Below are 25561 nucleotides of genomic sequence, written 5' to 3' on the forward strand. Positions count from 1 at the left end.
GCTTGAGTGTCAACATTTCTTCTAATAAAGCCATTACATATTTTATGTGATTTATTACCATTACGAGTAGGTACATTTTTCAACAATTCAGCCTTTTCGAGATTGCACAAGCTGTGTTCAAACGGTAAAAAAATATATATTTATTATTTATTCAAATGCTGGCTAATGTATAGTAAAAACATCACGTTCTGCAGGGCAATCATGGTCGCGCGATAAATGATAAAACATCGGGCCGTCCCTATCGCACTTACAAATAGTGTGATAGGGACGGCCTGATGTTTTATCATTTATCGAGCGACCATAATTGCCCGCCTGCACTAATATCATTTAATATATAGTATCTAGTATATACCAATGTAACATGGATCTACTTCATAACAAAACAGGTCAAAAAATATCAGAATACGGCCGTCCTGTAAGCCTTTTGCACTGGTGACGGGACTGATTGGTTCGCGAGCTCGAGTCGATAGCCGCTATTTGCTCTGATTTCTGGATGGAGGCCAGACTCCACTGCCAGCCACTAAGTGCGTCGTGAGATTTTACCATGCTTCTTATAAAACTAATCACTTGAAAAGCTCTTTGACGTTCAATTGCTTTTGGTGAGAGGGTACCGCATTGGCAGTTTCTATTGTTTTTGTCTGCGAAGTTAATTCCACAAATTCGATTTAACTGAGTCACTTAAAATATATCGGAAACTTAAGTGTATAAACTTTTGGGTTTGTTACCTTAATATCTACCTATACGTAATTTCTTAAACGCCTGGGTCATATAATGGAGATCATAATATGGCTCGCACTGGCAAAAACTTTTCAGATCAGACAGCGTGATATGTTCAATTATCAATGAAATATTATTTATTCAAATAGGCTTACGATAAGCACTTTTCAATAGTTAACAGTGTACAATTTTCATCTTAGTCAACAATGTACAATTATCATCTTGAAAATTCTGTAAGTGCAAAAAGGACTTTACTGACGCAATATACCATATCGCACTAGCGATAGCGTTCTAGGCCCGCCAATGTAGATCCAAGCCTTAGCCTTATACTCGCCCTTTCTCTACAAGCCCTAGTCAAAGTATGCGACTTGGTATTTTCGTTACTACACGAACTAACTACCTATTTATTGTATTTGCAGAAAAATAGTGAACAGTGTAAGCTAGCATGGCAACCCAACCAATGTTACGATAGCTCAGTACCGTAGGCAACACAAATTTCGCATTGATAAAACTTTTTAAGCTCTTTTAAAATAGCATAGAAAACTTAAAAGTCTGGTTATTCAGCACTATACTCGGCCGATCTTATTTAATACAACATTTTACCCTAAACAACTGAGTGTTAAAGTTTACGAGTTTTGGAGTAGGTCCAGTAGACCCCCATATCGGCTGCCAAGCAGTTCCCTTCGTAAAGTTGTCAAATTTTAAAATACAAGCCAAAATGACACGGAATCTATTTTATGAAAGTGCGGCCGCGCGTATCTTGGAAAGCTCTTTGTAACTTAGCCACGTATTTAGGAGAATATAGAACCAGCCTGACCCAGTATTATAGTTAGTTTAAGGATGTCTAGCAAGCTAGACTCTTTGGAGTTTTCCTTTGTCTTCTGTAAAGCTAGCTTAATATATACGTTGGATATATACAGAGTTGCATTTTTTTATGTACTTTTACGTATTTTCCCCAATTTTATATATTTTTCCCCTCACTAGCTCGGAAACACGTGTTTTGTCCTTTAATACCAGCGGGTAAAAACGCATTTTATCCACTAGTGGGTAAAGTAATTTGACCTTGAATAAAGTCAAATTAACTGCTTTAAAATTGATAAAAGTAGGTAAATCTAGTAATAAAGATGATTTACCACCTGTGGAACTACTGGAAGCAGTGATAAACGCATTTTTTGCGTTATAGTTTCCTCGCTATAGTGAGGGGAAAAGTTTTGTGTTACACTCGGGTGCAAATGTATTTTACTTCTCGTGTGTTAAAAAACTCGCAAGTTCAGGATTCTATTCTCGAACAGTGGTTCGAGAATAGAATCCTGAACTTGCACCTGAACAGTGGTGGTGGGCGAAGCGAGTGCGCTTCGCTCGTGGTTCAACTATAGAATCCTTTCACTTGCTCGTTTTTAAATTCCACACTCGGCGTTAAAATACAACTTTGCCCCCTTGTATAACAAATAACTATTCCTTTCGTAACGATAACAACGTAGTAGCGAAGCCAATCGTTAGCAATTATTATAATTAATTGTCTACCAACAAATATAGAAAGTCAACTCGAATATTAGACAGGATGAAATAAAATAAAAGTATGAGAACGGATTTTACCGCGTATAATGAATTTATAATACATCCCGAAGTTTCGAACTTTTTACAGCGTTCATTGGTCACCGGGAGACAAGTTTTATTTCATGAGTAACTATCGCGCTTACCGAAGACAATAATTATTATGAGGATGAAATAGTTAAAAAAGAGAATGTTTACGTACTCTGACTTGTAAAAAATCCAAACAACTTGCCGTGCGCGTTAATGTGTGTAATTAACTTAAGTCGTCTGCCGGAAACATTATGATTTCTTACCTGAAACAAGATAAAGCACACAGTTAATTAAAACTTTGCACGCGTCTTCATGTAAATATTAGACTTTCTGTTGTATGTATTGGGTTGGTAAGAAAGTAATGAGCGAATCATAACCAATATTGTAATTTTTATTTAATTTATTATTTTAATCATTTATCAAAAATATAACGGCCTTCGTTATCTACTACTTGTCTCCATCGTTCTGGTAAAGAATGAATAGCATCGGCGAAGAAGTTCTTAGGTTTAGATTAAAAAAACTCAGCTATGTACTGTCGTAGATGGGCTTGATCATCGAACTTTTTTTCATTCAAGGCATTGCTTAGCGATCTGAACAATGCGTAATCCGTAGGTGCCAAGTCTGGAGAGTACGGTGAATGAGGTATCACTTTCCAACCTAGCTCCAATAGCTTTAGCCGAGTTACTTTTGCAATGTGTGGGCGAGCATTGTCGTGTAAGAAAAAAACTTTAGCATTCTGTGGACGATTCTGACAGATTTTTTGGTTTAAATTTTCAAGCTGATTACAGTATACTGATGCGGTAACAGTCATTCCACTTGGTAGGAGTTCCCAGTGAATAATACCATGAATATCCCACATCCCACCAAACGGACAGCATAACTTTTTTCGGGTGAGGCTCTGTTTTTGGTGCCTCTATTCCTTTTTCGTTTGGAGCTAGCCACTGACGTTTGCGTGTGTGATTTATATATAAGACCCATTTTTCATCTCCAGTGATAAGATGGTCCAACCAGTTGAATTTGCGGCGAAAAGACAGAAGTTGTATGCAGATATCGGCACGGCGGTTTAGTTGATCTCTATCAAGTTCGTGCGGTATCCAAACACTGTATTTGTAGTTTTTTCCCAACTCGTGTAAATGTGTTTCTATGGTGACATGAGAGCAGCCTAACTCGGTAGCAAGAGTACGACTCGTTAGCCTCGGATCTCCTTCAATTAAGGTTTTTAATTTGGCTACATCAATCTTCACCGGTCGACCAGACTTAGGTTGATCTGATAATGAAAAGTCGCCACTACGAAACCGCTGGAACCATCGTTTCGCCGTGGCCTCAGACACAACTTCAGGAGCAACACGCTGACATATATTACGCACTGCTTCGGCGGCTGAATGGCCAGACTGAAATTCATATAGTAAGCAATGCCTTACATGCACTTTTAATTCGTCCATTTTCTTCCTTATATTAGCTCGGCGACAGCTAGTGAATGACTGACGAGAAACTGTGCGACTCGCCCTTTATATACTTTCGACCATAGAAGATTCTAGAACTCTCTCAAAAATTTTATGTGGAATTCAATCGATCGCTCATTACTTTCTTACCAACCCAATATTATACATGTGCGGGTATCAACCGTTACATACATAACAGGGAATTATAAACATCAACAATATCAACATGTACTTGCTTAGTTACGAAATAGTACATTTCGTTATAAGTGCGAGAAGTGGCAAATCTCGGGACGAGTGAAGAATGACATTCTCGCACGTGTGACGAACGACGTTTTTTAATACAGTTGCGAAAAAACACTACTACAACGAAATAAAACAATCCGAACTATCAATTTTCGCATGGACATTGACGGATTAATTTGACAATTCAAAGGCGTATTTATGAAGCTTTTAAACTTGCGTGCATATTTTCGAGTTTGCTAATCATCTAAGATAATTTATTTCATTGAGTACCATAAAAACATAAACATTTACGATTTGGGACGATTGTTTAATGTACAACTACCTACATTTTAATTTAATCGATCCATTTATGCCCCGACGTATTGCAAATAACGTAAAATAATTATGACAAATCGCGTAACATATTGAGGTTTTTGAACGTGCATTAAGTTAAAACATGGTAGACGCCTCTACTTTGACAGTAGAAGACTCGTTTCGTTCCAATCATGTTCTGTTTACACGACTCATTATGACCGGTTTTTTCAAAGTATAAACCATTTTCATAAATTTTGTTTAGTATGACTAAAAGTAAACAATTACATATGAAATATGAACGTTTTAAATATTAATCACTTAGTAGTATGTTTGTAGTTTTATTCCGTCGTAGTAAACTAGACTTATATGAAAACAGCTCGGTAAGTAGTCGTAAAATGGAACGTATACTTTTTACGCACTAGTTCGTAAAATACAACTTCTCGCACGCTAAACAGCCAAAAAACGGGCACTTTTTGAGCAACTGTATTAAAAATGTATTTTTGTTTACGTGGGGTCGAAACTCGTTCATAAAGGATCGTTATTGTGCACGAGAGAATTTCAACCATTTTTAAACAAGAAACCAAACTTATTAGGGAGCTTTTTTTATAGCCTAATATAATGTGTCCCACTGCTGGGCAGGAAGCACAAAGAAGGAAACTATTTAATAAATAAATATTAATAATTTCCCATAGTTATTTGTATACGCATAACAAGGTCATCTAATACTATAAAAGCAACAGGATGATTAAACTGGCTGAAATATTTTTGCAAATAACCTTAACCCCCTTTTAGTCGGTTCAAGAACGATTGTTTTTTGCTGTATTTTTGAGCAACCGATCGGTTTCACTTTACTTTCTTTGTACTTACCTACCTAGTTGGCAATGTACTAGTACCAGATTCAAGTTATTGAGCCGTCAAAACATTCTAAATTATTTAATATTATGATATAAATAAATCAAATCAAATCGAGCATCTTATTTCTACGTCACATCTTGTTTCATTTCATTCTGTATTCGAGTCGTCCTTCTACTTAGCGAACTTTTCTCTGTCGTGATTTTATCTCCACATAATATTTTCATTTCCCGAAAGAGTCTTCGTCCAGCGTCGTTCTCTCACAACGGCTGCTTGGTCGACTAAAAAGATACACGATATAAAACTTCACCCTTTCTATAAGTTTATGGAGATCTTCCATTATTTACATTCCCTGGGCTTTTAAAAGAAACATTAATTTTAAAGAAAAGTAATTTCTCTATAGCTGTGGGTAGGTACGCGCTTTTAAGCGGCTTTGTAAAGAAATAATGAACTCATCAAAAAGTTTTTTAAAGTTATGCTACTGTCTATCAGTATCGTTTATTATATAAATAAATAAAAAAGGGAAAGTGATTGATTCTAGCCGTGAACAGCTAAACGAGCAGAGTGTCCCCCAAGGAAGGATTTCTAACCCTGAGGACACTCTTTGCTTAATAATAGTTCTCGATATTTTTCTCGAATTATTTAGCATAATATAAAGTGTTCAGGATATTACTTAAGTCTCATATTTCCCACAAATATTATTGCAATTTTAGACCGCTCAGGCAGGCAATTATGGTCGCGCGATAAATGATAAAACATCTGGCCGTCCCTATCGCACTTACTAATAGTGCGATAGGGACGGCCTGATATTTTATCGTCTATCGCGCGACCATGCTACCCGTGCAGATCGCACTATTTTCTATATAATGTACACAAACTCCCTGAAGGCACGCGCCTCCATTTCCGATCGGAACTCGTCATCACCGACACCGCGGCACCGATTTGTGAAACTTGGTCTGCGATCTGTATGACCTGATTGAAAATAGTTTATCAGACTCACAACATATGTAAATTACATATAGGTATCTACTACCTACTACCTGTGTTAGCCACCTTCGTTGCCACAATATATTTGAGTATAGCCTAAGGCACTGGTCCCACCACTAGCTAGTAAAGCGATGAGCTATCGGCTATTTATGCGACAAAAGATAGTCGTTGCCGTGTAAACAAAAGAAAGAGATGTATTATAGCTGAGCGATGAACTATAAAATAGTCAATAGCTCAGCTATAATACATCTCTTTCTTTTGTTTACACGGCAACGACTATCTTTTGTCGCACAAATAGCCGATAACTCATAGTTTGCTAGCTCGCCGTGGGACCAGTGCCTTAGTATGTTTTTTTTTTTAATAATTGATGAGGTAATAAAATTAGAATGATGCATGCAATCCAAATTTGGTTATTGCTAAAGCTTTAAGGAAGAGATGCATTAAAGGGATAAGCTCGCCTTTGCACATAGCCATTATAATTATTCACTGTACTCGTAATTTGACAGATCTCAACGGAAGACAAAATGCTGAGGGGATACCTTTTCAGTGACGTTATTACAATACCTATTAATGTGTATCATAGACGTAAGGAATATTGTTCACGTCCTGAATAAAATTATTTTCTTTCTTTCTTTCTTTCTAATTTGTTCTGTGCAATAAAGTGTTTACTACTACTACTACTACTAAGTAGGCATCCATACTAATATTATAAATGGGAAAGTGTGTGTGTGTGTGTGTGTGTGTCTGTTTGTTTGTTCGTCTTTCACGGCAAAACGGAGCGACGAAATGACGTGGAGTGGAAGTGGATAGGCGAGCGAAGCCGCAGGCAAAAGCTAGTAATAAATAAAAATAACAAGCATTTAAACGCTTCATAAAATGTATCCGTTAAAACGAGCTAAGTCTAAAAAGTTAAGTGTGTTTGTTTTAAACTCTTTAGAGCTAACTTATGAATGTTAAAATAGAGAGATAACGCAAAATGTATGTACTTAACTGTGGTTTTTGTAACTATCGGGGGCGCTGTTCACTTTCTCCATACAATTAATATCTTTTTCCGGGACTTTCAGCTATCAATGAACGTATTCTAAAACATCAATAACTTATAGGGATAGAGCAATCGTCTATAACAGGTATACACAAAAATACTATACGCAATGAACTATATTATATATGACCTTCTCCGATACTTAAACCAATCTTTCAATGCGTATGGGTCAATTTTCCTTCGATTTTATCAGCAAAGCTTTAACCTGTGACTGGCAGAATGGCCGTGGTTTTTCAATTCGGCGCCGGGCCCCAAAAAAGAGTCATTTGGAGAGTTCTTTATTATCTTGAGCGATCCAGGACATCTCTCAGCCATTAATAATGAGCGAGGGACAGGAGGCTTTCGGCTGCACGACAAATTTCCTGAACGACTTGGAACACCTCATTATTTTCAATGAAGACGCGAATTTGCGTTTATCTTGCTGTCAAGTAGAGTACGTTTTGAATAGTGTAGTTGCTGCCACTTTGAGACTCGTTCTTTGACGGGAATTTTCTTTGATTAAAATGACTAGGTATTTTTTTTTTACGTATTACCGACTGATTGTATTCTAACGCAAGAGTAAATACATGCCTAAAATTGTATTCTATAGCCTCGTGAGATCCAGGGCAATAATACCAATAAAATAAAATAAAAATGTTGTGCTTTTGAATTCAGAACTTTCTTTAGCATGCTATGTTTTTAGGGTTCCGTACCAAAAAGGTACAACAGGAACCCTTATGGTGCGACTCTGTCCGTCTGTCTGTCCGTCTGTCACATTCCTAAATATCTCGAGAACTACTAATGCTATCAACTTGAAATTTGGAATAGTTATGAACATTGTAAACCTCTACAAATAGAAAGTATATTTTTTTAAATATATTAATTTTAATTGTAGAAAATGGCCAAAATGAAAGGGGGGCAAACTGTAAATTTCAAGTTACTAGGTCAAGTGGGGTATCGTTGGAAAGAGCTCAAATTGAACGTAAATAAGCTATTTTTTATAATTTTTTTGTTGTGGAAAAAAAAAGAATTTTGAAGGAAAATGTAAAAAAAAAATACCGTTCCCCCCCCTTATCTCCGAAGTTTACCAACGAAAAATTATGAAAATTTTAGTAAACATTGGTTTTATGCTAAATATTACAGGAAAAATATAATCGTGTTTGTATTTTTAATACTTTTTTTTTAATTCACAAAAAACTTTTCAGATTTTTACTTTCAATTTACCCACCCTTGCGGATGTATATCGTACTTCAAATTAATACGAGATGTTACGTAAACCATCTTCTGTCCAATAAAGTAAAAACTGTTTAAATCGGTTAACATTATAAAGAATTATCCCTAAAAAACCAAGTCGCGCAAATTACTTAGCAAATTGACCGGGAGATGGCGCTATACACAATAATACTCATTAGTGCCTATACTTTTGTCTTCTAGTCATTAGAGTTATATGAAAATATGAGATTATTTTTACTAGGTAGTTTGAAAGAAAGTTTGTACGGAACCCTCGGTGGGCGAGTCCGACTCGCACTTGGCCGGTTTTTTTTTTGAATAAGGGGCGACTTATATATTACTATAGGACCTAAATCAATGAATGAGGTGATGAAAAAATATTAACGTAATTATAGGCGGCTGCGTCAGCTTAAGTCAATGCCTGGCAAGAGGCTGCGCAGGATCGAATCAGTGGCGTGCTCTCCTTTTAGAGATCAAGTTTCACTTTGGATCACTGAGCCAAAATATAGTTAGTTAGTTATAGCCTACAGCGATTTAGTTATTACTAAATCTCCAAACATTATTACTGTTATAAACGCAGCTTCTATTTTAGAGCCGTTTTAGGTACGTACTATAATAACACGCTTTAAAATGACACGAGTATATCGAATATCAAGCAAAGGTAGTTTTGCATTCCGCGCACGTTTCCCGCCTCAAACTATTTGCGAAAACGTTTTAAAGCAAAGACAGACGGCGGTCAATTTAGTGCGTTGCTTGTTAGCTCACCGGTTTAATTTAGTTTACTTTTAGATACAGAAACTGGTCACCTAATTTACGTATTATGTTTCACTAGCTTTTTCCCGCGGCTTCGCCCGCGTCGTAGTCTATTTTCCCATACAAATTTTGGACCTCCATTTCACCCCCTTAGGAGTTGAATTTTGAAAAATCCTTTTTTCGTGCTCCTCTACTTCTTCTAAAGACCCTTCGTCAAATTTGGAATCTCTAGTTTCGGCTGTGATTTTATATGTCAATGATTCAGTTTGTTCTTTTATATATTTAGATAGAAGATAAGTAGATAGTTGGGTGACAGATAGATACTGATCATAAACTAGGTTCAGGAAAACGTCTGTCAGTTTAATATCATAACCATAATTTAAATCCAGTTTATAAATCACAATATTCACAGGCTTATAGTCGTAAAAGGCCATATAGTTTGAGATTCACATACGTAAATTCATTCATGCACCACACTGTTAAAACACCAAGATCTTATTGTGTTGCCAAATCTAACGAATTCATTCCTTAGCAGAATGACGAAGCAAATCGCTTCATACGAGCAAATGTTATGCGGACAACGCAAGGGTATCTTCCCACGCAACGCCAACGTTTGAAATTGGAACGATGGAATAAATTCATGCGATTGCTGCTCTCTGATTCGCACTCTCTAGTGTGTATGTGTGTGTGTAGGTACCCTTGAGCTTTTAATGTGTTACTCGATATAGAACGTCAAGGAAATTGTATGTAATTTTTGTTATTCTTGGTTCTTGTAAGTTATGTAAGTAACCTTTTGAGAAAGCTCAGTTTCTCAATTTGAAGTAAATAAATACCGCAAAACAAGCAATTTTTTTTACAACGAAATTTTTTCATGATTTTATTTCATCTTTCAAATATTTTGTCACTGATTCTTTGGTTGTATTTAAGTAAGTTTAATAAATATTAATTTAATACATACATGCATACAGAACTTTATCTTTATTTGATTTTTTAAACATATGTACTTATATCTAGTACCCTGACTCTGTGTTTTCGAGCTTTTGTGTCGCCTACCTATAGAAAAGCTGTGTTAACGCTCTTTCAAGTACAAAATAAAAATACGCAGCAATTGCTATAAAAATTCTCACCCCAGATGGAGCGGTCTGTTCATTAGTCTCCATTAGTTAGGAATCCTTTGTTCTTTCCGGCCAATATAAACACTCATTTTTTGTAACCTTCTGTAAAAAGTCTAGATAAGTAATTAACTACAGCGTGTCTGAGGCTAAGAGAATCGCTCGAAAATGAGCCTTTTTTGGTGTTTTATAAAAAAGGAAAATAAATTTGAACTATGTAGGTACTAATGTATGTACTACGCGTGTAATGTGTAATGTAAATCTAATACGGGCGAATCTTTTAACGATGCTTAGTATAGGATATAAGAACTGTACCTACAATAATTAATCTTTTAAATAGGTACCTACTTAGAACTAAAATTAAAATTTGATTTAAAGGTAGGTACAATATAAGTCAGCCCGCAATGTAATCCAAACACAGTTGAATGTTGATTTCGATTGAAATCAGACATTTCCCTCACAATTAAATTTATTCCTGCTTACAATGATCAAATAAATAAATGATTGCTCACACCGGTTATAAAACTATAAGTAATAATTATTTTTATTGATTGCTGTAGAATGCTGGTCTGGGACATAAAAATAGAAATTCACTGTTGACCGCAACCGCAATGGAAATCAAAACTTTTTATAGCTACGATTAGTTGTAACGAGACTGAAGCGAAACCTGGGAAACGAATGGAAGGTGCAAAAAACGCAAATAATAAAATATGTTCTCGTTAGCGAGTTCACTCAACAAGAGTTTCATAATTGAATGCAATAACTGTAAATAGGACAACTTTGAAGAAACAATGGTATAATGATTATGTAATTAGTCATAGTTTTACAAAATAATTTTACTTTTTAAAAGAGAAAAGGGGACCGCGGTATCGTGACGTCACCTAACAGCTTTTCTTTACATTTCCTCATTTTTATTTAATTTAATCTCAATATTCAAAAATTTAAATGCATTAGTAGTGTAGATGGTTCCTATAAAAAGCCACACGAAAACGATCATAATTTAGAAAACTACTACCAGAATATCTTTGTCAATAAATATATAATATACAATAAGTCTCTAATTCACGCCAATATTATTGAGCTTCATTTAAAATAATTATGTAAATCTTGTTGTTGAACTTTTTATAACAATTAGGTAATATAATAATTCACTCACTTGTCAAAAACTTCACAAGTGCCCATCTCCAACCAATCCAAGCATAGCGTAACCATAAGTCATTCCAAAATCTTTTTTTCATAGGTTTTTTTTAAAATAATGTATTCCTAAACTGGTGTTATTGTGATCGAACGTAGGAGTCGTAGGATCATGTTCTTTTATAACTTACCTAATATTTTCTCCGACTCAATCATGTAGAGCTACGCATCGAAAGAGCTTTAAGCCGTCCTTAAAGAATTTCATATCCCTCTCCTCACATTTCCATACTTAACATATCTCAGTAGGTGTATTAAGTTGCCGACCTCATTTCGGCTCGCATTCTTTTGAGGCGTAGGTTCCCTCAAAGTATTTTAATTAGAAAGGCATGTACTTTCGTCAGTAACCACCACAGTAGCTTGGTACGGTTAGCATCAAAAGTACCTAGCGGATAAAATAACGCAACACACGTATTTGACATCTTGGCAGGCAAGTATGTTCGCGCGATAAATGATAAAACATCTGGCTGTCCCTATCACACTTACAAATAGATGTTTCATCATTTATCGCGCGACCATACTTGCCTGCATAAACAACTTTTCTAAATATAGATAACTAGCTTTCGCCCGCAGCTTCACACGCATTAAGTTCAAAAATTGCGGAATGCTCCATAAAAACTTCCACCCCCCATTTCAGGGACTTGGGGGGTTAGAAAGAGACAAAAAGTAGTCTATGTCACTCTCCATGTCTTTGACTATATCCACTTAAAAAATCACGTCAATTCGTCGCTCCGTTTTGCCGTGAAAGATGGACAAACAAATAGACACACACACTTTCCCACTTATAATATTAGTATGGATTCTGTACAGTTCGCAGCCTACACCTGCGCCTACGCCTGTATTACACCTGTCATTACAATATAAAGCTACATTTTCACTTAGTGTACTTATCAGTTCTGAGCGAGCATTCGTTCGTTCGTGCGCATATAAAAACACTTGACTTCCATACTTTTATCGGTGCACAAACGAACGGATGCTCGCTCAGAACTGTTCAGAACACTAAGTGAAAACGCAGCTTAACATATTAATTTTCTTTAAACCTTTTAATTGCCAAGAGTAGCACTGAAACTTATGCAGTTTCATGTGCGTGTGTTTAATTTTTATGTCTTTATTTAGCGATTACAAAATGCTGATCCGCCACTTTTGGTGCTGACTGTACCTAATGAAAAATGAACTACAGAAGCGAGAAGCCACTGAACGAGTTAACTTACATAATATTCAAAGAGAAAATAGTTTCAGAAAATGTTTTCCTGAAGATTTTAGCATTTTTTGTACACTTCCTGGGACGATTAAGTTAAGCTGCTAATACCCAAAGGATGGAATTTAAAAAAATGTCTGGAAAATATTGAGATTGTGGAAAGTTTTTAATTTGAAAATAGCTGTTTTATTAATAATATTTACATGTAGACACTCGTATTACTTAAATCACAAATGATAGTAATCTTATAGATAACTTTAGTCGTTTTAGTTGCTTAATTTACATGTAAGTATTTAAATGATAGTAATCTTATAGATAACTTTAGTCGTTTTAGTTACTTAATTTACATGTAAGTATTTATTTGTATGTATTTACATGTAATAAGTAGAAATAAATACACTAAAATATTTACTTTTTTTACCTACAGCAAGCTGTACGAAGTACATTTTATAATATTATTATTATTTGTTTCTCCGTCTTTAAACTCTCGGGTCTTATTATTAGCCCACATTGTCCCACTGTTCTTAAGTGGGATATTTTATAATATGTAGTTAAAAAAACATATTTGCCTAATAAGAATTTACCTACTTGTCTAACACCATATTAATTTTAATCAATGCAGCCAGTAATCCGTAAATTAATAGGAAATTGCATAGGTATGGTCAAAGCGATAACCTAACTTACTGCAGTGGCGTGGTGGATCCAGAGTTTATGGTAGAGCTTAAGAAAAGTAGGTACTTGAATTAGTACAATTCCCCTTCTGACCGAAACCTATTCAGATTCCGATTTTGAATTTGGGACTTTTTGCATTTCTACTGAAATCCAAAACTTGATATTAATTTAATTGTACTTATAGTCTTCGAGGTTTTAGTAAATAAATCGTAACTGTATTAATTATTCACCTTTAGAAACGACTACCTGCTGCTACTCGGTCAAAAGCACAAGCAATAGGTGTAGCATAAAACACCTTTCAAAAATCATCTTTAACTTCCGTCAAACCTAAGTAACCGGAGATTACTTAATCTCCGACCACAAAAACAAAAGAACCCTAGGAATAAAATGGCGTAATTTACAAAATAAAAACATCACCAGACTCCGCGTAACCTTAGCTTTTTGACGGGACTTAACAAGCCTCCCAGACGTACGCCGCATTGTTGCATTAAAAGAAAATCTCGCGTTAATTAAAATTCTCCAAGACGAGCGCCTATAACCCTCCCACCGCCTGCTCCCGCGGCGCCAACTCAAATATCTGAACCCCGCACTCATTCCTGTGGCCCTGGTAGGGGTGAACACTTGCTAATTTGTACTAGGGCTTTAAAAAGCAAAAATACTGAACGCAGAGAAAAGTCAATGTTTGGTAACATTGACTTTTCTCTGCGTTTAGTATTTTTGCTGTTTAACAAGTTTTTTAGATCTCCCCAACAAGACAGTTCTGGAGATTTTCAAGCTTAGATTAGCACGAATAAATTACAATTCAATCCGGCAATCTTTTCTCTTGGAACTACCCGTCATGGCAACTGTCATTAACGTTATTACTTACAAACTTAAAATCAGATTAATTTAACTATGATTTATTTGTTATTTGATATGAAACTCCAAGCCCTAAACATTAAATAAATGTCATATACAAAGAAAAAGTGACCAAAGCCTCCAGTGCTCCGAGCTGGAATCGAACCAGCGTACTCCGCTTACCGGGCGAATGCCAGAACCACTCGGCTATCGGTCCACGAAAGCAAGGGTCGAAATTTCTAAGTATATGACATTTCCGAAGGCTCGTGGCGCCCTCTGGCCATCCCTGAGGTAGAACAGTATGGTTCGACCTCCTAGCCGAATCAACTCAGGTGATTACAAGCTAGCTGTTCTACCTCAGGGATGGCCAGAGGGCGCCACGAGCCTTCGGAAATGTCATATACTTAGAAATTTCGACCCTTGCTTTCGTGGACCGATAGCCGAGTGGTTCTGGCATTCGCCCGGTAAGCGGAGTACGCTGGTTCGATTCCAGCTCGGAGCACTGGAGGCTTTGGTCACTTTTTCTTTGTATATGACATTTATTTAATGTTTAGAACATAATAGTAGTGTTACTACTTAAAATAACAAGTTAAAATATTTTCTATGAAAGTAATTTAATTTGTTCTTAGACTCCAAGCCCTAATTAATTTGCGCAGCTAAACAGTGCGTTTACATTTGTGAAAGTTGATTTTACCTACTCAAAGGCTATGGAAGTAACTCAAAAGGTAAAAATCGTATTTGCGATGAATATTTTAAAATAGCGTAATTGTTCCTTGAAAGAATTGGCAGTTGTTTGCTTGTTATATTCTGGGCTTGACAGTTTGACGTTTCAAATATGAATATTTCACTGTTTCCGATTTCGCAAGATTCTGCTTAACCTTTAGTAATCTTCAACTGTTACTGGTCTATGGAACTTGTTCTGTAGATGTTTTTTACATTAATCTTTGACAATATTTTCATTAAAAAAATTGTGCAAGCTTTATATTTTACAATACCATTAGGAAACCCAGGTGGGTTGTGACAGGGGCGAGTTGTGACAAAGTCAATTTTGGCAACTTATTAACCATCAGCAAGTTCGCAATAGCGCACGTTTGCAAGCCCAAAACTTGAATTAATAATCCTGTTAGGCCCACTTGCACCAACCATTTAACTCAGGGTTAGTGGGCCCTTATCTGTCAAATTCCATATAAAATGGTCTGCTAATCCTCGGGTTGGGTATGGAGGGTCCATTTTCGTTGGCGCAAGTGGCCCTTAGTGCCAAGTGCCTAGTTAATGTCAAGTCACCAAAAATCGACGTTGTCACAACTCTCCTCTGTCACAACTCACCTCGGTCTTTCCTAAACATTCTTCAACAAACAGCTATCAGACATTTTACTGATCAAATAACATGATACAAAAGTATTTACATACTTCGAGTATTTCCGATCCGTATACTCAAGCCATTAGTATAAAAAACAGGGTCGCCTTAACATTCACCCCACCCGGAATTTGCATTCATTGCGTCGCAAAACTTTTCGCAATGTGTGCTCTGGATTTTTCTACGGCCTACTTAAATACCTTACATTTAATATTTTGTACTTGGCAGACACAGAGAAGCAAAAGAGGGAAGGGAAGAATATGTAACTACGTTCGAGATAAGTAAAGCAAAGTGTAATAAGTGTAATTGCAAAGAAATCATCGCTCAATTGAAAGAAAGAAAATAATTTATTCAGGATGTTAACAAGATTCCTTATGTCTATTTATGATACACATTTATTAATAGGTATTGATATTAACGTCACTGAAAAGGTCTCCCCAGCATTTTGTCAAGTTACCTACCAGGTATTTTGCCGCTGGTCTTCCGTGGATTTGCTTGGACCTGTCCAAGCGATCACGTCAGTACATATATTAAAACCAAAAAATCGTAACTAGTTCTTTCTATCGCCTAAATTCGGTAGAGCAATAGAGTGAGCTAGCTAACGATACACTAACGAAGCTTTTTTAAGCGGTTGTGACGTTGTCTCGGTACCCAGGGTGGCCACTTGGCCAGGGTGCATATACAAGTTTCCAATCGGTAACGCTCCGTAGCATATTAATATCATAGTTATTTTATTTTTCTATCGCTCATCCATATCTTCATAATCTTCAGGACAGAGTCAGTTGAGTTTTGATCGCCACTTAGTGTCAACGACTGTTTCGGATAGGTCGTCTAGTTTAGCCGCCTGTTATGTACATTTAGGTTATATGGAGAACTAGCTTTTGCCCCCGGCTTCGCTCGAGTTAGAAAGAGACAAAAAGTAGCCTATGTCACTCTCCATCCCCTCAACTATCTACCTACTTAAAAAATCACGTCAGTTCGTGGCTCGGTTTTGTCGTGAAAGACGGATAAACAAATAGACACACACTTTCCCATTTATAATATTAGTATGGATAAACGATTCTCGTGCAATCTATTATATAAACATTCGTTGCTTTCTTTTTATCAATAAAACGAATGATAAAACTTTATAAGAACAACATTAGCACAAATGCGGAGCGGCGATGTCGTCTTGCTCTAATTACTCGTAAAAGTCGTAAATCATATTAAGTACAATGAATAAAAACAAGTTATCTATTTATTTGTGATCTTCCATTACATTTTTCTGCGAAATTGCATGGAGAATTTATGAATGAATTCATTCGTAAATTTGCCATGTACTTATGCAACTCACTGTACTTGGTTAAAGCTCAAAATATAAGCATACCTACCTAGCGTAAGGCCATTTGTAGTTTCTATAGACACTCTAAAAGTTTACTAAGCACAGCGATTGTGCCTATATGAGTTCGTTGACTAAGCAGGATTATTATAAGGCAAACAAGGTGTATCATTAAATCATTACGTCTCATGCACATACATTGCTTTCGTGAATCACTTCAATCAATAAATCCAACAATCATTAACAATTAATTAATCGAAAAACAAAGTTAAAACGTTCATTTACAAGTGTAAGCCTCACAAAAACCTAAAACAATACGGCAGTAATTCAGTTAGTTCATTTGCATTCCGCACGGACCCGCAACGCTTGTGCTGGCTCGCACTGTTCGCTTCGCACCCTAACTCTCAAATTAGTTTCGTTTTACACTCACCAATTCTACAATGGTTACAATTAAACTTTTTTCAATAGTATGTAGTTTTTATACAGACATAACGAACGTATTCAGGCGAAATGTGCAATTAGAATGTGCAATAAAAAGTAAAGACCTCTAATGCAAATTTAATGCGAGTACATATGGCTATTCAGTTTTTTGTTTCCGATGTAGGTAGTTCTTGTATTTAAAATTTCAATTATAATTTTCTGTGTTATAAAATAGAAAAAATAAGAAGTTATTATTTTAATAATACATGCATATACACAAATAACAAAAACAAATAAACATTACTGAATTGATATTATTTATTATAAAGTAGCAAAAATTGCACGAGAGTTTTTCACACGCTTTAAAGCCGTAAGTAGACAATCGAGAACGGACAAAAGGACTCCATGATTAAGCCGAATCTCTTATTATCGCGGACATAACGAAGGTTTTGTCCTCGCTACGATTGTGCCACCTCGTTCAGCCTTCGGCTATAAGTGGGGTTCCATATCTAAAGGGCCCTCTGCTTCCTGTGTGGCATACGGGAGAAAGAATCTTTTTATAGTTTTAATTTAATTTCATAATGTATTTCTAACAGTTAACAAAGGGTTAGTACGTACCTAATTGGAAACATTTGACCCTAAAACTTATCCTAAAAAGCTACCACTGTAGGTTATAGGGAAATGAAGTTTTGTACAGTAGCATTAACGGACAATCAGGCCTGTCAGTTATCATGACATTGCGACTATCGCGCCCCTGGCGCACCAAAAATGAAGAGTTTTTGTTGGATTTTTTTTGATAGAAAGGACCTTATTGCTGTTGAGGAATACGGACCTTTCAGACGTGGTAAGCCACATATCTCGCCCTTCAGAAAATCGTTTTGGCGACGTCGATAACAATCCGGCTGGTTCGTGTTTTTCCTGCACGCGTCGCTAAGGAGACAATCGCTTATGCTACGACAACGAAACGTATCTATCATTCTTTCATGTAGCGTGACAGTTAGTAACTTATTAGTAACCGTGGTGACAGTGACAGTTACGTTTCGTCCGCTAGTTCACGATTTGCATGTTGGCTAAAATGTTCGAAATCTGTCTAATCAATTCGGGGCATGGGCAGTGCCTTTATTTTAGAATAGTAATTTCATGTGCATCTGAAATTTGTAGGTTGAATAGAAAATTTATTATCTAACCACTATGTTCATGGCATAATTACCTATTCTTAATAGTTTCTTAGGTGTTACATTAGAATGTAACAGATGGAGTCCTTTGAACGAAACCCCGTTGTTACAAAAGTTGCCGTTGACCATTATTTGAGCAATATCACGGTAAATGACGTTACCAGCGCGATATTGCTTCATATGGGACAAATTGCCAGTGGCTTTATTCGACATGCACATCAAATTTTGCATCATTGAAAAACAAAATTTATATTTAGCATTTTGGTTGACTGAAAGAGAATGTGTTTAGGCATTAAGGACGCGGCAGACGCCATTTGTATTTCTTTCTTTATAGTACAGTTACATAGCATAAAATTAAAATAGTAGAAATAAAAAAAGTAAAAAAAACACCTAAAACAGTTGATTTTATCAAGTCTTGATTCGATTAACTGTAGAACCGAAACGCATCGATTTAATTGCGCTCCCATGGTTTTCAATTAATTTCTATATACTATTTTTTTAATGACATTGTTAGATAATTTAGATTTGTAGAATACTAGCCATATGTTTAAGTTATTTATTATTATGTAATTGCGTACTAACAACAATGATCTCAGTTGGTCCAAATGAAATTGAAATTGAAAAGAAAAAACAAACTTGTCTCCTGAGGATTACTGATCTCTAATTTTAATGGGTCATTATAGCAAGTTGATTAGTAACGAATTATTTCAACATCAACTAAAAATCAACACGAAAGTTGGCATGTCGAATAAAGCCCCAACAAAGTACGGTACGGCAATTACAGTTACGGTTCCCGGTAATACTGTCAGCCATGTTCCTGTAAAGCGATTTCGTCGTGTTTGTCAACTTTTGCAGTATATGACTGCACACATTGAGCAATTTTAGAAGGACAGAGAAAGCGATTAAATCAGATTAGAAACTAAATATTAGAGAAACAGTTTCTTTATAAGGTGTCACATAATCTTTGGATAGTCATCTTATTGAAGTGTATAAAATCCTGAATGGACACTATGACCTCGAAGACTTCAAATCTGTACTTAAAAGAGACACTAATACCCGACTGAGAGGGCACCACTTAAAGCTACAAAAACTCTGCATGTCAAACAACAACCCACATACCTAGACACTTCTTTGCTAACAGAGTAGTCAGCTAGTCACGCCTTGGCACAAGCTACCAGAGGAAGTAGTCTCAGCACCCAACATCAACAGTTTTAAGAACAAATTAGACAAACATAATAATACGAGATAAACCTAGGAAAAGATATCAGGATACAGGCCATATCAGTTGTTTTTTCAACTGCCTGCCTGAATTAAATAAATAAATAAATAAAATAATATTTATGACACGGGACGGAGACGATGTGTACATACACATCGTCTCCGTCCCGCCCCGTTTCGTTCTAGCCCCGGTAACCCATAATTCTACATTTTCACCATTTTTCTTCCTTCTTCCGTCAATGTTGAGGATCGCGACCACAAGTAGTGTGTCTCCATTGAACGCGGTCATAAGCCATGTAGACTCCACGGTATAGGCTGCCGCCAGTCGACTTCTTCACACAGTCAGACCATCTCTTACCATTTTCACCATAATCACACGACGAAAATGTAGACTGCGTTTTGACATTATAAACTGACTACGTTTAATAATTTCATGGGTGTATTTATTACAGTATATGTTTCCCAGTTTATTCAGTAATTTGCATATTACGCGGTATTACGCGTGTCACAATCGCGACTCGGAGTTCCGCAGCGCAGAAATATCGCAGCCTAATCACTGGCTTGAGAAGTCGCTTTAAATTATACGCATACATTTATAAAACGTAAATGAAGTACGATATATTCTCCCGCCAATTAATTAACATAATTTACACAAGCGATTTTATGCTAAATTCTAAGAAGGTTGTTCATATTTCTACGTTTTCATACGATTATTTCCGCTAGGATCATGCGATATTCTCATTAAAAATAACTTATTTCCATTGGAATAAAACTAATAACATTTTACTATCACTACTTTGCAAAGGTATTAATAAACTTTTCCCAACATTGTGCCATGGCTTATAAGAGCTGGGGGGTCTGATTTGGCAACTGAACCCCAATTTTTTGCGTAAGTAGTCTTTAGTTTTATGAAAGCAATTGCCCTTTGATCTTCCATACCAAATAGCAAACTAGGCCTAATCCGGTTTCAAATAAGTTCTCAATAACGCACCAGGATTTGATCCCTTCCGTAGAGACCTCCGTATTCGTGTTCTCTTAGCGGTAGGGCACCAACACTTCTTAATAAACTTATTTTGTTACTTAAGAGGCCTAAATCTTAACTGCTATAAGAAAACAGAATCTCAAGATGGTCGCCTGAAGGCTAGGCGTGTTTTGAAACATTTTACACGAGCCCAACTCAAAACAATAAGGAAAAGTTTGTTTTACTCCATTTTCCCACAGAACCTCGACTTAAACCTCCTCGGTGTTCTCGTCATTCCATCAATTCTGTTTCATTTATTCAGTTGTCAAATTCTATTTCCTTTATTCATTTGAATATCAACTTATAATTTGTCCCGTACTTATACAAATAAAAGTACAAAGTAATTGTGTAAGAGAGAGGACCTCCGATGCTCGTGCGGGCTCGTACTGTGCAAAGGTTGTCCATTGCCATCCAACGTGGCAATGAGGCAAGTTTGATGGGCACCTTTGCACCCGATACAGCTCATGGAGGTCTTTTTGATTAGTTTATATATTTTAATTTAGTTTGTTATCCGAATGTCAGATTTCTGTATGAGTATATTAATATTTTCATGTCTGCATTAAATAATATCAATTTAGTACTTGTTTTGATAAAGTATTGCACCTACACTACCTACAGTGCCGATCAATAAATTTATTCCATTTGCCGCTTCTACGGTGGACACTGGACAGCCACAAAATATACGCCATGGAAGCGGGTTGAACGGCCTGTGCTGAGGCTCATTATAAATAGATTTCATTGGCCGCGCTTCATATTCGCAAGTCGACTGAATAGATGCAATTTATAAATGCGGTCGCATCATGCGACTAACCCAATGCAACGGAAATAATCTAGTTAATTTAGGACGAATGCGGTCACTGCTAAAATATGTTGTAAATTCAATTGGATTGCTCCGTATATTGTGATGTTTACTGTTAGGCACTGGTCCCACCGCGAGCTAGTAAGCTATGAGCTATCGGCTATAAAAACGAACAAAAGATAAGCACTCCCGTGCAAATAAAAGAGACACGGCGATGTTTATAGTTACTCGCCCAGCGGTGAGCTATCAATATCGCCGTGTCTCTTTTATTTGCACGGGAGTGCTTATCTTTTGTTCGTTTTTATAGCCGATAGCTCATAGCTTACTAGCTCGCGGTGGGACCAGTGCCTTAGTATACTGCTCATAATGATCGTAACTCAGCAGGTTTTCACGTAAGTATTTATTAAATTATAAAATAATTAATAATATAAAATTTAATTGTGTTGCTACAAAAACGACTACAACTCCTTGTTAAACAGATAGATCTTTATGAAGCGAGATTGAAACATTTTTTCAGTGAGAAGTGGCTCATTATACTATGTCAGGTCGAAGCTTCGGATCCCATCTGTACTGAAAAACGTCGTACGGAACAAGTGCGAAAAGGAAATTCGTAACTCCCTTCGATCGTGTTTTAATTTATCGCCTCTTGCTTCGAACTTACTTTTTTGCGCACTTGTATATTGTGATTCTGTGTATGTTTGTTGACTTCGCAAACTCCTATGATACCGCGATTTCGAAAAATTTAATAAGTAAATTAAATGAGTTGATAAAAAAGATATCATCAAGCCTGTTCGAAAACAATCTTGAGGATTAATTTTTATATGTTCTCGATTTTTAAATGCTAATGAAGCAAAAACATTTACAATGGCAAAGGCACTACAAATGTTTACATTATTCACTTAACACTTTCGAAACCGGGCTCTACGCGGCGCTACGACATTTTCGCTACATACGGGTTTCCCCATGTAATCGGCTACGCTTCTACGAGCGGTGTGCCCGACAGTCGGGTTCTTGGTAGCGAAAGTGTTAACAGATCTTCATAAAAATTACAGTTAAACAATATAGTATAATGTATGCAGTCATCAATGTCACCATGTTATTTATGAAAACTGTGCAGGAACTATACTTACCTACAAGTGGACAGTTCGACACCTAATATCAAAAAGTATGTTAACACATAAGAACAAAGTTAATACATAGATAATATTTTATATTCATTAGACTTATATTGACCGGGATATAGACCGTGATTACCTTTTTTTGATTTTTGTCGAGCTCCCGATATTTCGACGCAGTTGCATGCATCATGATCACGGAAAACTGACGAAGGCGGAGAATTTCCGTGATCATGATGCATGCAACTGCGTCGAAATATCGGGAGCTCGACAAAAATCAAAAAGGTAATCACGGTCTATATCCCGGTCAATATAAGTCTAATGAAAATAACCGTGAATCATTCAAAACTCTTATTTTATATTCATTATCTGAAAACTGTTTGTATTGAAATTGTTACAAGTCGACGCCGAATGTTAAATAGTATGAGCTTGTGAGCTCATCAACATCATCTTAAAAATGTTTTATGTTTGTCTGCACTCGCGGCACTCGGTCACATTAGCATTTAGCCGCGGCATGCCTTTTGGTGTCAACTATATTTAACCCATTACCTTGAGACCTGACCTTATACAAGCGGCCCTACACAAATAGTACACAAATAGATACTCATAACGATCTGTTATTGAAATTAATAGTTACGAAGACAGGGGACTAATCATAGTAACGTAGTCCTAATATTCTTCCTATTATTCGAAAAACTGCGGGGCATTTGCCAGAACCGCGATAAGTGGCGTACACGAAGGGAGGCCTATGCTCAGCAGTGTGCGATTAATGGTTAGAATGATGATGATGATGATGAATATTCTTCCCTGGATATTAACATTATGAAATATATTTGTTACACGATTTGGTATTTTTGATCATAGCATTCCAGCTAATTATGCGCCATTTTTATAGTCCAGGCAGACAAGCATTGGTCGTTGTCGCGTGACCATGCTTGACTGCCAGGTCTTTCCACCATCTCAGTTCTGGCTTACCTCGGGTAACTCACTACTAATTTTATTTTGAGAAGTAGGAGTTTATCACATGCTGGAATATAAACTGTAATAGATATTGTATACATAAGAATAGACGAAATTGACAAATTACTCCGAAAGTTGTTATTAGGTGGCTACAAATCTAAGTCTATCTATTAATATTTTCAGTTATATAAATATAATAAATAAATAAATAAATATTGGGGACACCTTACACAGAACAACTTAGCCCCAAACTAAGCAAAGCTTGTACTATTGGTGCTAAGCGACGATATACATACTTAAATATATAAATACATACTTATATACATAGAAAACATCCATGACTCAGGGACAAATATCTGTGCTCATCACACAAATAAATGCCCTTACCGGGATTCGAACTCAGGACCGCGGCTCAGCAGGCAGGGTCACTACCGACTGAGCCAGACCGGTCGTCATCAATCATCAGTTGTTAACAATTCTACAATATTTCTATTAATTTAATTTATTTAATTTTAATTAATATTCTGTAATGTTGGTGTGTAAAAGTGCCCCTGTGGCATATTTGCTGAATAAATGATTTACATACACAAAGCTCTTAATGAATATGAAATTTTGGATGCCGTCCCATTTCATGTTTTTTTTTTCATATTTCATTTAGACGTTTTTTATAACATTTCTTTTCACTGACGTGAATAATATTAGAATTCTAAGAAGAAAAATATAAAAATTCAAATAACTTTATTTATACATTGGTATGGAGCCCTTCTTGAAAATAGCTTGTCAAAGTATAATTCATCAAACAATTTTCACTCAATATTGAGAGACGTACTATCCATATTCGAACGAGGGGATCATTAACAAAATTAAAAAAAAAAAGTTGTTCCATAAATTGTTTTTTCCGTGGAATATTTCAGTTTTATTGCGCGAAGTTTCCGACTAACGATGTTTTCGGCAGATCTCCCCATCGACTTGAATTTTTCGTACCCTTTGCATAAATCTTTTGCACACTTTTACGGCGTTAAAATGTGAAGAACAAAATCGAAAATCTCACACTATATTATCAATTCAAAACAACTTGTATTTTATTTTACCAGAACCAAATACAAATTCCAAATACATTAGACAATCTTAACATTTCCACGTTCAATCTTCCTTGTTGTTCATGCAATAGCGAGAATCATTGCGAGCGCGAACAAGAGCTTGAATACATAATACAACGAACTTTCTTTTGAGATTATCCTTCTCAAGTTCTCATAAAATGTCTCAATCGAGGCATTCCGTTTTAAAATTCGAAACACTACTGAATCGGTAACAGAGTGTTGGCAGTCCAGCCGGCCTAGGCGAAATGACAACCGTCGACAATACGTGGCGATCGAATCGTAGTCTGGCTCTATCGCGGCATTTCAGAAGGGCGATATTAGAGCTAGGTACGATACACTTACGAAGCGTAAGCGATTGTAATATTGGCTAGGTAACTAGTCCTATTCAACCGTTTCAAAGTCGGAACTGATCAGGAAAATGTTGTTTCCAGTTTCTTTTGACGAAGTTTTTGAGCAAATGAATTTAGAAGCCGGATGCGATGTTCAAAGTCAAAACTTTAATGCCTTTTATCGGGATCTTCATTTGATAAGATTTCTGCTCCATTTCACATCGAGTTTTAATTAAAGTATACGTGCTGCTTAGTATTTATGATCCATGCGAGCTATTTTCCACGTTGTATTTAACATTTTTGTAAAACTTGAATGTAAGGAATGGAATTACATTTTATTTAATTGATACTTACTGTTTGAGCTACCGCCTTTAGAATTTTTCATCCGTATTATTCGCATGTTTTTATTTAAAGATTCCTACAGGAAAAAAACCTCTTTAGGTATATGTTTAGAAAGCAGGCTTTAGGGACGTCGCAACACCACAGGCAATCAATCAAAACGAACTTGGCTGAGAAGTCTTTGAGGAATTACCTAAGTATATCTGTCAAATCAATTTTACGTTCAACGGAACCTTTTTAGGGTTCCGTAGTCAACTAGGAACCCTTATAGTTTCGC

The 25561-nt window shown here is 36.2% G+C and overlaps 2 protein-coding genes across 2 annotated transcripts in view; both read right to left on the reverse strand.

Moving 5' to 3' along the window:
* Nucleotides 1-25561, reverse strand: part of LOC125232731 (fibropellin-1-like) — a 557970-nt gene that overhangs the window by 444703 nt on the left and 87706 nt on the right. The window lies entirely within an intron of this gene.
* LOC125232732 overlaps nucleotides 2551-25561 on the reverse strand; it is a 60324-nt gene continuing 37313 nt past the window's right edge. The window contains exon 3 of the mRNA XM_048138490.1: nucleotides 2551-2564. Coding sequence (XP_047994447.1) covers nucleotides 2551-2564 — 14 coding nt within the window. The remainder of the gene's footprint in view (nucleotides 2565-25561) is intronic.

This window comes from Leguminivora glycinivorella, chromosome 13 (assembly GCF_023078275.1).
Source record: "Leguminivora glycinivorella isolate SPB_JAAS2020 chromosome 13, LegGlyc_1.1, whole genome shotgun sequence".
Classification (NCBI taxonomy): domain Eukaryota; kingdom Metazoa; phylum Arthropoda; class Insecta; order Lepidoptera; family Tortricidae; genus Leguminivora; species Leguminivora glycinivorella.